General features: G+C 51.7%; 1 protein-coding gene across 2 annotated transcripts; it reads right to left on the bottom strand.

Moving 5' to 3' along the window:
* Positions 1–603: 603 nt before the first annotated feature.
* Positions 604–14341, bottom strand: DDX39A (DExD-box helicase 39A). Of its 2 annotated transcripts, XM_065873110.1 has the most exons (12): positions 14319–14341; positions 8421–8465; positions 4582–4793; positions 4321–4448; positions 3373–3465; positions 2832–3015; positions 2030–2148; positions 1564–1695; positions 1366–1475; positions 1118–1262; positions 833–980; positions 604–756 (listed from the first exon to the last, which is right to left on the bottom strand). In XM_065873110.1, exons 3-12 carry the CDS (start codon positions 4787–4789, stop codon positions 740–742), a joined length of 1284 nt encoding a protein of 427 aa, XP_065729182.1. In that variant the 5' UTR covers positions 4790–4793; positions 8421–8465; positions 14319–14341; the 3' UTR covers positions 604–739. The 2 variants fall into 2 exon arrangements, with proteins under 2 accessions (XP_065729182.1, XP_065729181.1); XM_065873109.1 differs by lacking the exon at positions 14319–14341 and having other exon boundaries at positions 8421–8552.
* Positions 14342–15683: the final 1342 nt, after the last annotated feature.

Consider the following 15683-nt stretch of genomic DNA (forward strand, 5'->3'; position numbering starts at 1 on the left):
CTCCCACTGCTCTGCTCCCTCCTGCCCTGGTCCCCATACGCACCATGGAGAGGAGGGTGACAACGGCCACCTGGCACCGTACTCCAGAATACCCAGCCAGGGTGGAGAGCCGGACCTACTGGGCCTGCTTCTGGCTGCCTCTCAGCTCCACCCTAGCCAGGACCCAGGGCAAGGGCAGAAGCTGGCCCAGGACTGCAGCCCCTTGCCCTGGCACACAAGGCCCAGACAGACTGAGGGCTCCTGTGCCCAGCCTGGCCCTCCCCCCTCATCTGTCTTTGCTACAGAACAAGAGGCCAGGGTGCTGGGGCTCAGCACCGATTAAGCTAAGACTGAGGTCAGGGGTGGGAAAAGGGTAGGGCCGAAGGCTCATGGTACAGAGGCCCATCTGCCCCCAGGGCAGAGGGTTCTCACTGATGTGAAGGCTGTGGATACTGTGTAATGTTTTTTATCTGTATAAACCTCTCAGTGTTGACACTTAAAAAAATTAAATATCACTTTGACATAGAAAGTGGCATTTCTTCCGGGCTAAGGGCTCGGAGACCAGGCCCATGGTTTTCCACGAAGCGCCGAGAGCTGACAGAAACAGATAGGGTGGGAGCCAGGTTTCCATAATAAAAATTTATTCTTACACAAATCTACAGCTTTTAAACAGTAAAAAGAAAGGCCCACTGTCACCTAGGAAGAGGACTTGAAGCAACACGTGGGAAGCAGGGAGGCTCCAGGACATCCGGGCACACGGTTACCGGCTCTGCTCAACTGTAGGACACATACAGGGAAGGTCAGTGAGGAGGGGCGGGGGGAAGAGAGGGCCCCGCCGCCGTGAGCCACTTACTGTATGTGGAGATGTCTATTTCTTCTGGAAGCTCTGCCACATTCACTTCAAACCGGTCCTGGACATCATTGAGGATTTTGGCATCATTCTCATCAGACACGAAAGTAATGGCCAGGCCTTTGGTACCAAAGCGACCCGCACGGGCCACCTGCAGGGAGACAGGAGCAGGGGTCAGGCCACAAGACACAAGCTGGGGAACTGAGAACAAGCAGGGAGAGGTCCTCATCCAACACCAATCCTGGGAAGGGGGCACCAGGGAGGGGACACCTCTGGGGGGCCACTCACGCGGTGGAGGTAGGTGTCTGAGTCCTCGGGCATGTCATAATTGAAGACAATGTTGACACGCTCAATGTCCATTCCTCGGCCAAACAGATTGGTGGCCACCAGGATCCGCCGCTGGAAGTCCTTAAACTGCTGATAACGTGATAGGCTGGGCGCAGGAGGAACAAGGGGCGGCCATCAGATACAGGGATCCTGGGCGGCGTTCCCCTCCAAGGGGCCTGCCTGGGGCTCTGAGGGCGGCATGCACTCACCGCTCCTCCTGGGCCATGCCCCTGTGGATGGCAATGGCTGGGAAGTTCTGCTCCACGAGGAGCTGGGCCAAGGCCATGCAGCGCTGCACCGACTTCACAAATATCACCACCTGTGAGGGAGGGGGCGGCAGTCAGGGCCAGAATCCCTCCCAAAGGCTTAGAGCCCCAGGACAGGCCACAGGAGTGCGGAAGCGTCACCTGGTTAAACTCCAACACATCCAGGAGGTCAAAGAGCTTGCGGTTCTTCTCACTGTCCTTAAGCTTGACGTAGTACTGCTGCAGCCCATGCAGCGTGAGCTTGGTTTCGTCGTCCACAAACACCTCCATGGGCTGTGCCGGAAGGAGAGGAGGAAGGGGCAGGCAGGGCTTACTTCTGGGCATCCTGCCTGCCGAGAACTTTCCAGGAGCGACTCCTTTGCTGCAATGCTTCCAGAGAGCCTGCTGTACCCCAGTAAATACTCCTCTCTCAGCAGCTGCATCTAAGGTCTGGTCTGGCTCTAGTGTAAACCAAGCTCTCAGCTCCCAGTGTGACAAGCGAGGAAGAGAACTCCGCTGGCCTCCCAGCATTCGTGTGCCGTGAGGGCAGTGTGGGAGTTGGGGAGCAGCAAGGGCCTGGACTCTAGGAGGCCAAAGCTACTGCACCGAGGTCTCGGCCTCTACTCACGTCTTGCATGAACTTCCTGCAGACGGGCCGGATCTCCTTGCTCAGGGTGGCGCTGAACATCATGCACTGCTTCTCGTGGGGTGTCAGGCGGAAGATCTCCTGCACGTCCCGCCGCATGTCTGGGTGGGGAGGGCAAGAAACAGGTGGGCGTGAGCGCCTGCCAGACCACGACCCCCACCCGAGACCAGATCCAGCCCCTCCCAACCTGTGCCAGGGAGCCGTTGGCACCATGACGAGGGCGGTGTGAGCGAGGACTGGCTGGAGGGGAGAGTCCCAGGTGCCTGAAGGCCCGGACTCGGGGTGAGCACAGGCGCGGGAGGAGCGGCAATCCACTTACACGCTGCCAGAGCGGAGCAGCCGTGCCAGCGCGCCTCGAGCCACGCTTCAGGGAGGGGAGCCTGAGGCAGAGACAGCCGCTGGGGTGAGAGCTGCAGCCGCCTCCCAGGACACAAGCCCCATCTCCCACCGGCCCTGTCAGGGCTCACTGAGGGCAGGCAGGGGCCTAGAACTAACCCAACAGGCAGCGAGGCCACGGTACTCTGAGGGCTAACGTGGACATATGCCTGGACACGGCTCATGTGGGGTGCCATGGTCCCACTCAAGCTTAAGCTCAGAAGCAGCAGGTCACTCTGCCAACACCAGAAGTCGCCCTAAAATCGCTTACAGGAGACCTGAGTGCTGGCCACCCACGGGATCCCACTTCAGGGAAACCTCCGGCCTGCCCTGTCAGGACCCGCCTAGCTCTGATGTCTGGGGGGCTGCGAGGGCGAGGACAGCCCCCAGACCCAGCGAGGACACTCACCCAACTGCTCCAGCATCTTGTCACACTCGTCCAACACGAAGTGCTTCACATTCTTCAGGTTGAGGCTCCTGTTCCGCACAAGTGCCAGGATCCGGCCCGGCGTCCCCACCACGACATGGGGACAGTTCTTCTTCAACACCTCCTCATCCTTCTTGATGGAGAGGCCCCCGAAGAACACAGACACCTATGCAGGCAGAAAGCTCCTTTCAACCATCTGGCGGCCGAAAGCTCACCCCCCACTCTGTGCCTACGGTCACTCAGCTAACAGCCCGCCAGCAGCCCCCCAGCAGGCTGGTGCCTGGAGACAGTGGAGGCCTGAGAGTCTGGCCCCAGCTTCACCGAAAAGCAGCCCCAGGGCTGGGACCGGCACAGGCCTCTGGGGGCCATGCATAATTCATCAAGCTTTTAAGGAGCATAAACCACCACAAACCTCAAAGGCAGCTGCTGCAGCCAAGCTCGGTTAATGCTGGCTGGGCTAGAGCTGAGGCCAGCAAGGCTGCAGAGGACCACATGGCACCCAACCTGGCCTGAGGGGGCTCACCTTGACGCTGGGCATGTATTTGGAGAAGCGCTCATACTCCTTGCTGATCTGGAAGGCCAGCTCTCGAGTGTGGCACATAACCAGGACCGTCACCTGTGGGGCCGGTCAGGGAGAGACACTCAAGACAGTCCCCTAAGTCCTCCCCCGGCCACAGCCCACGCCGGTGCTCATCCCTTGGCGGCCCCCAGCCCTTGGGCCATTGGAAGGCCCAGTCCAGATGCCTCCATCTTCCCACAGCCCGTCACCTGGTGCTCATTCTCTGTGTCTTCTCACAGCTACGCAGCTGTGTCTCCCTAGGTCAGGTCCTGCACTGAGGCCTCAGTAAGAGTTAGACCCAGCCTAGCTGGTGACAGGCCCCACGCTAACAGCTTCCTGAGCCTGCCCTCGGGCTGGCCTGTGACCACCAAGGGGAAGGCTGCCCCTGCCTCTTGGCCCACAACACCAAGCACTGAGACCATACCATGGCCTTGAACAAAATCCTCCTCTCCTTGACCATCCACCCTAAGGTGGGTAACGAGGGCTCATGCACCTATACACAGCCCAAGGACGTGTGCCCCAGCATGTCAAGAATGAACACCAGCATGCACCTCAATTATGCCCCAAAACGGGGGACTACAATGTTCATGACATGAGAAGTACAGCTATGGCCTGTCAGCAATAACAACAGGAACAAAACCGTATTCAGTGTAATCCCACCTTCGTAAGTGTGTACAATCTAGAAGAGCACATACGGAAATAGCAGCCATCTTGCTGGATGGTCAAATTGTGGGCACTTTTTAGTTTTTTCTCTTGGCTTGTCGTTTTTGGGGCGATTTTGTTACAAATGAGTACTGTGTTTAATTTTAAAAGTCCAGAAAAAGGATGCAGGAACAGGCAGTTTTAAAAAGAGGAGCCATGACTCCTGCTGCCTCAGGTAGCTTGGCCCTAGGAAGGAGGGTTCCCACCCACCTGTCCGTTGACGGGCTCAATCTGCTGCAGGGTGGCCAACACAAAAACCGCTGTCTTGCCCATCCCTGACTTGGCCTGGCACAGGATGTCCATGCCCAGGATGGCTTGTGGAATACACTCGTGCTGGACTGAGGGGGAGAGAGCATATGAGCTATGAGAAACCAGATGTTCCCTCTGTGCAGGCCCCTCACCGGGTGGCTGAGGGGACCACACTGAGGCAGTCAGAGGCAGGCCTCGGCGGGAAGGACCAGGGAGGCATACCCTCGGATGGATGCTCGAAGCCACAGTCCACTATGGCCCTCAGGAGCTCAGGCTTCAGCAGAAAGTCCCGGAAGCCAGAGCTGTGGATGGAAACGTAAGAACCCTTGACATCTTTCTTGGGAGCAGTTGGAGCGCTCTCTGGAGGAGCCTGGGGCTCTTCATCTTCCTCATAATCCAGAAGCTCGTTTTCCACATCCTGTTCCGCCATGGTGCTGAGAACAGAGAGGGAGGGAAGGGCTGAGGGAAGCAACTAAGGTGACTGATGCATGCAGGTAAACCCACCCAGCATGGGAGAAGAGGGAGGTGGCTGCACAGAAGCTGCAGGCTGTTGACACAGGTCCGAGAGGGGCGACGTGCTGGCGTCAGCTCTTGTGAGCTGGCACAGAAAGCCACCCAGCCACTGAAGTCAAGACCGCACAGCGTTCTCCGATCCCTCTTTAGCTCACACCCGACACTGACAACAACAGCAGGTCCCACCACTCCATGTGTGCAGCACCTCCCAGCTTCTGCCTGTGTGGCCACATCTCCACCACGCCCCGCCAAGCCACCTCACCTCTCCCTGCGCCCTGCCAGCGACGCCCACACGTGCACCCACACCCTCCGCCTCCAAGGGCTTCCCACTGCTCTAAGCGAACCCCCAGTTCCTCTCCGCCTGCAACCCTCCCCACTGGCCCCTGCCCACCTCACTCCACGCCACCCCTTTCAAACCACCCCCAGCCTTATCTGGCTGCTGATACTCATCGAGCCCCTACTCCAGCTCGGGCCGCCCACCCCCACCCCTGGGAACGCACTGCTGCACTGCTTCCAGGTCTCTGCACAAATGCCTCCTTCTCAGCATCAAGGTCAAGGCCTCAGGCCAGCTAGCTTCAAGGAGTCCCCTCCCCTTCACTCCCCAAGGACCCCACCCCCACCCGCTTTCCCACTCCCGACCTGGATATGTGGCTGCCAGGATGCTGGGGAGACAGGAGCTTGTGAGGAAGCAGTGTCTGCCCAGGCCCAGCTACTCCTGCTATTTGTGGTCTGCACAGGGGAACAATTAAGTGCTCTCATGAAAAGACCTCCCGTTGGGCCCAGAGCCAATAAGAATACAGCTGAGATGGTAAACGGAATTAATACAAAGCACGCTCACCGCCTGGCTTCGTTTAATCCAATACATACAGAGCGCCTACTGGGTGCAGGCTGCAAGGGACCCAAACATGAGAATACTGCCTTACTCCTCCCTGCTGCAACCCAGCCTCCAGACTAGGGGGTGGAAGTACTAAAGCAGTCCCTCTTCTTCCTGAGCTGGATGCTGAGGGTCCCGGGCCCAATTTCTGGCCCTTCTGCCACTCATTCTCTGTGACCATCAGCCCCAGCGCTTTAACCACCTCTGTGCAGCCTCCCAAACTGTGTCTCTATGGAGACACAGACTCCATACTCAGTTACCTAGCTGCCTCTTTCACCTCTCCCCCTGGAAATTGAGGCCTGTTTCCCCCATCTCAAAAAAGGCAATGCCATTCTCTAAACTGTTGTCTTTTCTCTCTCTCTCCCTGTTCTATCAGCCAACAAATCCCACCAGGTCAATCAGACCACTTCTCACCCCTGCTACCTTGCCAGTCTCAGGCTGCCATCTTTCTTTTTAGATTAGAATAGCTTTATGGAGATATTCACATGCCATACAAGGCACCAATTAAAAGGTACAGTTCAATGGTTTCTTGTACAGTCATACAGATGCGCAATCCCTGCCACTATCAGCTTCAGCACACGTTTCCTCAAAAAGACGACATCCTTTAGCTACCATCCTACGCCACCAACTCCCTTTGGCAACCACTAATCTAGTTTCTTCTTATGAATTTGCCTATTTTGGACATTTCATGTAATGGAATTATACAACACGTGATGGTTTGACTTCTTTCACTCACACGTTTTCAAGATTCGTCTACATTGTAGCCGTGTATCAGTACATAATTCCTTTTCATGGTTGGATAATATTCCTTCGTACTGCGATACCAGTTATTTTATCCATTGTCAGCTGATGGACACTTGGGCACCATCATCTCTTGCCTGGATTATGCCAATAGCCTCCTTGTTGGTCGGTCTCCCTGCTTTCCATCCCCGACTCTCCCTTCCATGCCCCTCAGCAGCTGGAGGGAGCTTATAAAAGCTTAGTCAGAAAATGTCACTCCTCTGCTCAAAACCCTCTACAGGTTCACGCTGTGTTCAGAATAAAACAGTCCTCACCACAGCCTACCAAGCCCCACACAACCTGACTCCCTTGACACTCAGACCTTATCTCCCCCATCACCCTCACTCACTGGCCTTGCTGCTGCGCCTCAAACATGCCTCAGCGCCTTTGCACTTGCTGTTCCCACTTCTTTCAGACCTCTGGTGCTCCAAGAAGGCCCGTGGCCCAACTAAAAAAGAACCCCCTCCAGTCATGTCAGTCCAGCACCTAGTACAGGGCCTGACATACATTGTGTGAGCACTCAACAGCAATGGCTGAACGAATGGATTTAGAATCAGGGCCTCAAAGCAGAGTTTAGGGGCTAAAGTTCAGCATGTATCCTTATCTGATTCTTGAAAGAAGCAATCTGATACCAACACTGGCAAAGACAGGAAGGAGTCAGTCCCCAGGCATCAGAGAGAAGAACAGGAGCCAGCAAAGGCCAGTCCGGAAACCACCAGACCCTTTCAGGGAATGGAAAGCACTGGCTGCTTGAAGTAGAGGCAGAAGACAGAGCTGGAAGAGCTGGTTAAGCCCAGGGCATTCATACTTAATTTGCTAAGCAATAAGGAATCGCTGACTAAGCTTTTGAGTTGTGACTCAATCAGGATTTGCCCAAGAACAAGCTACTCCAGAGAAGATGGAGTCGGGTAGGAGACCCGCAGCAAGGAAAACCAGACACCCAATTAACCACAGTGGTGGCATTGTTAAGTAGGGGGAAAAGATGGTGGGACCACCCCCTGGGAGAACCTCGGACAGAAAAGAGCCAGAGTCATCTACTCTGGGCTTCAAATCTGGGAGTAGATGGTGTATTTAAAAAAATTAGGAATTCAAACAAAGTCTTTTTGTTTTGATGGGGAGACAAATTTGCCGACAGACTAAGTTTGATATACAAAATTTTCTAGACTAAGTGACTAGACAGGATCTAAAGCTCAAAACATATTAGATCAGAAAAAAAAAAAAAAAAAAACATATTAGATCAGGAAAGGATTTGGCGGTGTTTGTTCCACCCAGAGAGGGTGGCCGAGACAGCTGAGGCCCCAAGAGCTGATGAACTTGAAAGCTGACACCAGAATAAGTAACAACTCTGACTCGCACGCGTACCCTTTCACCCTGAAGTGCCCCCAGCGAGAATTTCTGCCTAAGAGTTTGTTCCTTACTGAACATCTTTTTTGCCCGAAATCTCTGGTACCACGAATCCACCCCCTAAACGCGAGAGTGGGGGAGGGGAGAGTCTCTCCAACTCGGAGAAGACCGTCAGGTCTACAAGCTCCGGCTTCTCCCACCGCGGCCCCACACCCCGGCGTCGCCCCCTGACGCCCTCCCCGAATCGCATCGGGGCTCCTCGAACAGGCAGACCTCCCCCAGAATCGGGCTCAGCCCGCGGGCGGCCATGACAGCCTCTGCCAGAAGCGGACTCCACACCCAGCGCGCCAAAGGCCGGCCCGCCCCTTGCGCGTGCGTCCCAACACCCAACGGCCGCCAACGCGCGCGCCGGACACCAAACCCGCCCCGCCTCCCCTCGTCTCGCGCCCAGTCTTCGTCCTTCCCTCAACCCCCGGCGTCTCCCATCGCCCGCTCACCCGCAGGTCCGACGTCTCCACACCGCGGCCCCGCACCTGGGCCCGCCGCTCACCTGATTCCTCGTTCACCTCCGCGTGCTGCGAGGACCGCCACCCGACTCCTGTTACCGGTCGCGCGCCCTGACACAAGCTATCGCGTTTCCTGTCTCGTGCGTCCGACTGCGGCTCGGCTCACTGGACCGCTCGCTTTTCATTCAAAAGAGACGGAAGCGATGATTGGATCCTGCGGGAGGCGTCTAGAAGCTATTGGTGGAGAGTGGAAAGAGGGCGTGCCTCATGCCTCGGATTCATTGGTCAACCTAAAAGTTGGCGCCCGAGTGGGCTGATTGAGGCGGGCGTCTGCCAGCGCGCTGTCTTGTAATCGAGGTTGTGACCTCGGTAGGTGCCGCCATATTTTGTACGGGCAACTGAAGCCTGGATGTGGGCCCGGGGTGAGCGTCTCGCCCTTATGAAATATGGCTTCTACGCTTTGCTCAGAACTTAGTGTTCGAAGTGGATGACCATCCGCGAACTCCTGGTCCTGCAGAGTGGAGGCTCTGAAAGGGTTCTGAGAAAGCTTGGGAGCTTGGAATGACTCCAGCGTGGAGAGGACATTTAGCACCAGCAGTGGGAAAGGGGCCCCTCAGGGCGTGGGAGTGAGAGAAATGGTCCTAGGACACAATTCCCGTTTGCTGAGAGTCATTTCCTGGGTCAGACACTGTGCCAGTGACCATGCAGGTTCAGGCCAAAAAACCAAAACCAGATGTTTTCGTCATAAAACTTTTTTGTTGTTGTTAATTTTACTTTTCCTTGTATTAAATTTCCCCAACTTTTTTCTCCCCGCCCACCCAGTACTTTACTGAGTTGAGCTAAAGTGTATTGTAAAAGGAACGGGTCCATGAGTTTTGATGATTGATACCCGAGTGACAATTGCCTTGTGAAGATATGGAACATTTCCATCACCCCAGAAAGTTCTGTTGTGTCCCTCTGAAGTCAACCACACCCCTTTCCTCCTGCCCCCACCAGGCAACCAGTATTCCTATCACTATAGTTTTGTCTGTTCTTGAATTTCATATAAATGGAATCATGCAGTAGGTTGTCTTTTGTGTCTGGCTTCTTTTGCTCAACAAAATGTTTTGAGATTTTCCACATCGCTGCACATAGCAATAGTCCTTCTTTTTCATTCCTGAGTAGTATTCCACTGTGTGGCTATACCAATACAGCTGGTGTAGTTTCTCCACTCACCTATAGACGGACATTTGTTTTTTCCCAGTGTTTGGCCATTATTAATAAAGCTTGTACAAGTATTTTTGGGAACACAAATTTACTTCTCTAGGGGAAATACCTAGGAATGGAATGGTGGGTGGAAGTTCATGTTGGTGTCCAGCTTTAGTAGATCTTGACAGTTTTCCTGAGTGGTTGTTCCACTTTACACTCTCACTAGCACCCTGTGAAACTTGCAGTTACTCCCAGTTCTTGCCCATACCTCAGTCTTTTCTCAGCTATGTTAGGATTGGGGGATTTGGCGGGGGGGGGGGGGAACAAGGAGGGAAAGTAAGTAGGACAAACTCAATAAGCCTGCTCCAGCATTCCAGTCTCCCTAAGCCCCTGACACAATTAAATCTTCCTCCACAGTTTTCCAAAGAGGTTCAAGCATTTCATTTTCATTTAGTATAAGCTATCTCAGGGTCCATGTTCTAGACAAATTCAGAGCTAAAGTCATCAGAGGTATGTAACTTCAGCCAAAAAGCCCAATGAAGAGAAACCAGTCAATCCAGAGGGAGGCTTTACATAATATAAGGTAAATATTGTATGTACAGTAATAATTACATCCTAACGCTTATAGAGCACTTCCTGTGTACCCAACAGGGCCAGGATGAGGGTGACGCATGCAAAATTTAAGGAGGCACCAGGGACTTCCCGGGTGGCACAGTGGTTAAGAATCCACCTGCCAGTGCAGGGGACACGGGTTCAAGCCCTGGTCCGGGAAGATCCCACATGCCGCGGATCAATTAAGCCCGTGCGCCACAACTACTGAGCCCACGTGCCACAACTACTGAAGCCCCCGCACCTAGAGCCTGTGCTCTGCAGCAAGAGAAGCCACCGCAATGCGAAGCCCATGCACCGCAACCAAGAGTAGCCCCTGCTCGCCGCAACTAGAGAAAGCCTGTGTACAGCAACAAAGACCCAACGCAGCCAAAAATAAAGTAAATAAGTAAATTTTTTAAAGGGGGGGCACCAAATGCCAAACCAAACAAAAAGAACCCAAAAAACTGAGTCATCAAGATAAATTATATTTGAATGAACTATTTTAAAATCAAATTAAAAAAAAATAAAATCAAAATTAATTTTTAAAATCTATGATGAACAAAATATCAACATTTTAAATAAACACAGGGTCAGTAACAGTGCTGCGTGAAGCCGAGCCATATTGGCACCTGAGGCAAAAGGAAACGATCAGATCTACTGATCCTGTCTTTCTCTGGATTTTCTGCATTATTTTGATTTTTTAAAAATTGTGCTAGGACTTCCCTGGTAGCGCAGTGGTTAAGAATCTGCCTGCCAATGCAAGGGACATGGGTTCAAGCCCTGGTCCGCGAAGATCCCACATGCCGCGGAGCAAATAAGCCCCTGTGCCACAACTACTGAGCCTGTGCTCTAGAGCCCGTGAACCACAACTACTGAGCCTGCGTGCCACAACTACTGAAGCCCGCACGCCTGGAGCCTGTGCTCCGCAGCAAGAGAAGCCACCGCAATGAGAAGCCCATGCACGGCAACCAAGAGTAGCCCCTGCTCGCTGCAACTAGAGAATGCCCGTGTGCAGCAACGAAGACCCAAAACAACCTAAAATAAATAAATAACTACATTTAAAAAAAAATTGTGCTAAAACGTGTATCTTGAATTTGGGGGTGCCCCCTTAAATTCTGTGTCTGAGGCAAGTGCTTCCCCTCCTCACCCCAGTCCCTGTCCTGGTTGTTCAGCCTTGTTCTAAGAAATCTAAATATATGAACAGACTAATCAGCACCTGGAGCAGATGAGGTGCGTGTATTAGCACATCCATTGTCCATATCCATTGTCGGGGGGTTAACAGGAGCTCCAGAGAGGATTAATCTCAGTCCCAAAGTCACACAGCTGGCAGGGATTCAAGCCCAGGCCATCTCTCATCATTAGACATGGCCAAAACCTCTACAGGTGGAGATAGAGGCCAAAGCCAGGTAAGTTGGAAGCCTGGAGAAAACCAGTCCCCAGGGACAGAGGAGGTGCTCCAGGAAAGCAGGTGGGAGGTGAGCTTGGAGTAATTAGATCATCTGAGATGATGCAGGAGGAGGAGGAGACCGAAGCTAGTTGAGTCCAGTAAAGAAGTCTGAAAAAAAAAAAAAAAAGAAGTCTGGAAAAACAGGAAAAAAAAAAAAAAAAGCCCAGCACACCCACCATCCATGCAGCCATGGGCGGGGCAGGGGGGTGGGTTTCTATGCTTCAAAACAAACAAACAAACAATAACAAAAAACACAAGAAACAAACCCACAAACTTTAAGTCCAGAAAAGATCAGAGCCTGCTAAAGTACTTCCACCACCCAAGATGAACAAATAGTAACATTTGTCACATTGGCTTGATTCACTTCAGAATTATTTTAAGATATAGAAAATTTGAAAACACCCACCCAAATGGCTAAAAAGGAAAAGACTCACAGTACTGAGGCTGGAGGAGAGGCTGTGGAGAAACCAGAATTCTCACTGCTAGCAGGCTTGTAAAATGAGAAAACCACTTTGGAAAACGATTTGGCAGTTTGTAATAAGGTTAAGCAGGGTATCTCAACCCCAGCACTCTTGACGTTTGGGCTGGATCCTTCTTTGTGGTGGGAGCCATCCTGTGCATTATGGGATGTTTAGCATCTTTGGCCTCTCAATGTCAGTAGCACCCACGCCTCAGTGTCTCCAAACCAAAAATGCCTCCTGACGTTGGTAATGTCCCCGCCCCTGGCGGGGGAGGGGATCATCCCAGATCAGACCCATTGGATTGAACAGGCACCTATGTCATGACTAAGCAGTCCTCCTAGGTATAGACTTAACAATCAATGAAACCCTTTTTGTCCACAAAAAGATACGAACAGTGAACATTCTCTATGCATAAGAGCTCCAAACTGGAAACAACCGAAATGTCCATCAACAAACGAATGGATAAAGAAACTGTGCTCCATCCACACCATGGAATAACACTAGAAATAGAAAGGAATAAACTATTGATATACACAACATTATGGATGAATACCAAAAACATCGTATTCTTTGCAAACATACTAAAAATCACTGGACTGTACATTTAAAAAGGGTGAATTTTATGGTGTGTGAATTTTATTCTAATAGAAAACAAAACAAATGTATTGAGTAAAAGAATCTAGACATTTAAAAAAATTTTTAAATGATTCCATTAGGTATGAAATTCGAGAACAGGCAAAATTAGTCTATGGTGATAGAATCTACATGAGGAGGTTGCCTGGGAAAGAATACAAGTGAAACTTATGCAGCAGGCGAGTGGCCTGGGTGGTGCCACAGGGGTGTGTATGTATATACAAATTCACGGAGCTGCACATCAAAAGATTTGTGTACTTTACCATATGTAAGTTATACCTCGATCAAAATAAAATAAAAGACATAACACCTTATCGTTAAAGTGGAAGTCACTTCTGTTCACTTCCCTCACTCCACTCCCCTCCCCCACTACAGAAACATCCTCAATAAAATTAATGATACTGAACAATTACTGAACGCCTATTCTGTGCTTTACAAGAATTAATCCATTTAGGCTTCCCAGCAATCTATGAGGTAGGCGCCACTATTATCATCCCCTTTTACAGATGAAGAAACTGAGGCACAGAGCAGTGAAGTAACTTGCTCAGGGTCTCACTGTTCATAGGCAGTGGTGTCAGGAATTGAACCCAGATAGCCTGGCGGGCCTCAGCCAGGATGCCAGGCATACTACAAGCCCGCTACTCTGAACATTCCACAAACTTAATACACAGTTTCACTTTCTGGTTTTTAGTAATTGATATAAACAATATCAAACTGTACCATTTTTTAAACTTGCTTTTTTATCCCCCCCTCCCAGCCCCCCCCAACCCCCACACATGGTGTTTTTGAGTTTAGCCTTATTGATACATTTAGTTCTTCTGCTGTCAGATGAATCTACTCCCATTTCTTTTCTCTGGCCTTGACTGGTGGAGACTTGGTTTGCAAAGAACCTTATCTTTTAAGAGATAACCCTCACTCAGTTCCTCCCCTTCTAAGAATCCACCAGTGGTTCCCACAGTCCTCAGGGTCAAGTCTGAATTCCACTCCCACCATCTGCAACATCTGGAGCCTTCCCTCTACTCCAGGTTCATCAGCAGTAAAAAAAAAAAAAATCCAGCCATGCTTTATGATACCTGGTTTGTTCACCCATCTATTCATCCAGCAGCTATTTTTTGAGTACCTTCTGTGTGCTAGACCTTGTTCTAGGAGCCAGGTACCCAACAGTGAACAAGACAATGATCCCTGCCCTCTGGGAGCTGTCAACTTCCTGGTGAAGTCAGACAAGAAAGAAAACAGTAAAGTCAAATTTATTAAAATTTGCAAGGAGGAAAAATCAAACTATGTGAGGAATAGAGTTTGGTAGGGATGGGGTGGGCCTTGTTTTAGGTGGAGATGCAGTCAGGGAAAACTTCTCTAAGAAGGTGACATTTAAGTAAAGATGGAAATAAAGTGAGGAAGATAGAATGCCAAGATGAGAAGGAAAAGTACTGCAGGCAGTGAGAACAGCCAGAGCAAAGGCCCTGAGGTAGGAATCAGCATGTGTGAGGAGCAGTGAGGAGGTCATGCAGCCAGAGTGTGAGTGAGGGGATTGGGGTGGGAGATGTAGGCAGAGGAAGTAGGACATGCCAAGTTCTACCTCATCCACCTCTAGGCCTTTGCCCTGACTGTTTCTTCCACCAGACACCCTTTTCCTCTTTTTTTTTTTTTTGCGGTACGCGGGCCTCTCACTGTTGTGGTCTCTCCCGTTGCGGAGCACAGGCTCCGGACACACAGGCTCAGCGGCCATGGCTCACGGGCCCAGCCGCTCCACAGCATGTGGGATCTTCCCGGACCGGGGCACGAACCCGTGTCCCCTGCATCGGCAGGCGGACTCTCAACCACTGCGCCACCAGGGGAGCCCTTCCTCTTTATCTATTTTGTAATTTCCTAATTTGTCCCTTAGTGCCAGCCGTTCTGCCTCCTCTATAGTGGGGCACCTATGTCCTCAAGGCATTCACTGGACTGGGATACCTTTCTCCTGACAGCTCACAGTGTATGCATTCACTCATTCCACAAACACTGAGCGAGCTTAGGCCAGTTACTGGGAAATTTCAGAGAGGAGTGATATTTAAAATAAATAAAACAGAGCCATGGACCAGAGATGACAGGGCATGGAGGTGCTCTGGGAAGCAGAGGAGGTGACATTTAAACAGAGATCTAAATGATTAGAAGAGGCCAGCCTTGGGGAGATGTGAGGGAAGGGCATTAAAGACCAGGGAACAGCCAGTGCAAAGGCCCTGTGGTTGGAAATAAGGTGGGAATATTTGAGGAACAGAGAGAAGGCCAGTTTTGCTAGATGGGGATGAGGAGAGTGGAGGGGGATGCAGCTGGACAGGTGGGCAGAGGCCTGACAGGACCATCCTGTAGGCCAGGTGAGGAGTGGTGTTTTTCCTAAGAGCTCCAGAGAGCCAGAAACAGGTTTTCCAGCAGGCAGAGCTGTGGGGGTGGGTGTGATTTAGGGTTTCCAAGGCCCCAGAGAGGATTGGAGAGAGGCCAGAGGAGCTACAGGGCGGTGCTGGTGCAGTTATCATATTTGGCTGAGATTATACAATAAGTCCTTGGTCTTCCTGTTTCAAGCCCAGAGCGCGACTCTGTTTCCAGTGCTACCAAAGTCCCCAGTGGGTGCTGATAAACATTCACTGAGTAAATGAATGCCGGAAGCTTGGAGAGAGAATTTGGCAGGGTTCCCCCAGCTCCATCCGGGGAGGCAGCAGAGGGCCCATCCTTGGATAAGGTGACCCAGTTCCTGGGCTGTCTCTCAGCCTTGCTTTGCCCCCTCATCCCCATCTGTAAAATGGGTGGGCTGGAGAATTAGAGGAAGACAGGGCAAGGACTATAAACATCCTGGCTTTATAATTGGGGTGAGGGGCTTCCCTCTGAGCCTCAGTTTCCTCATATTTAAATCAAGAGAAAAAGAACTAGCTCAAAGGTTTCTTTAATTCAATGGATGAATATCTGAGGAACTGCCAGGAAGCAGGTGTACCTGGAGGGAGGGAGCAAGGGAAAGA

Source organism: Phocoena phocoena, chromosome 3, assembly GCF_963924675.1.
Source record: "Phocoena phocoena chromosome 3, mPhoPho1.1, whole genome shotgun sequence".
In the NCBI taxonomy this organism is placed as follows: Eukaryota; Metazoa; Chordata; class Mammalia; order Artiodactyla; family Phocoenidae; genus Phocoena; species Phocoena phocoena.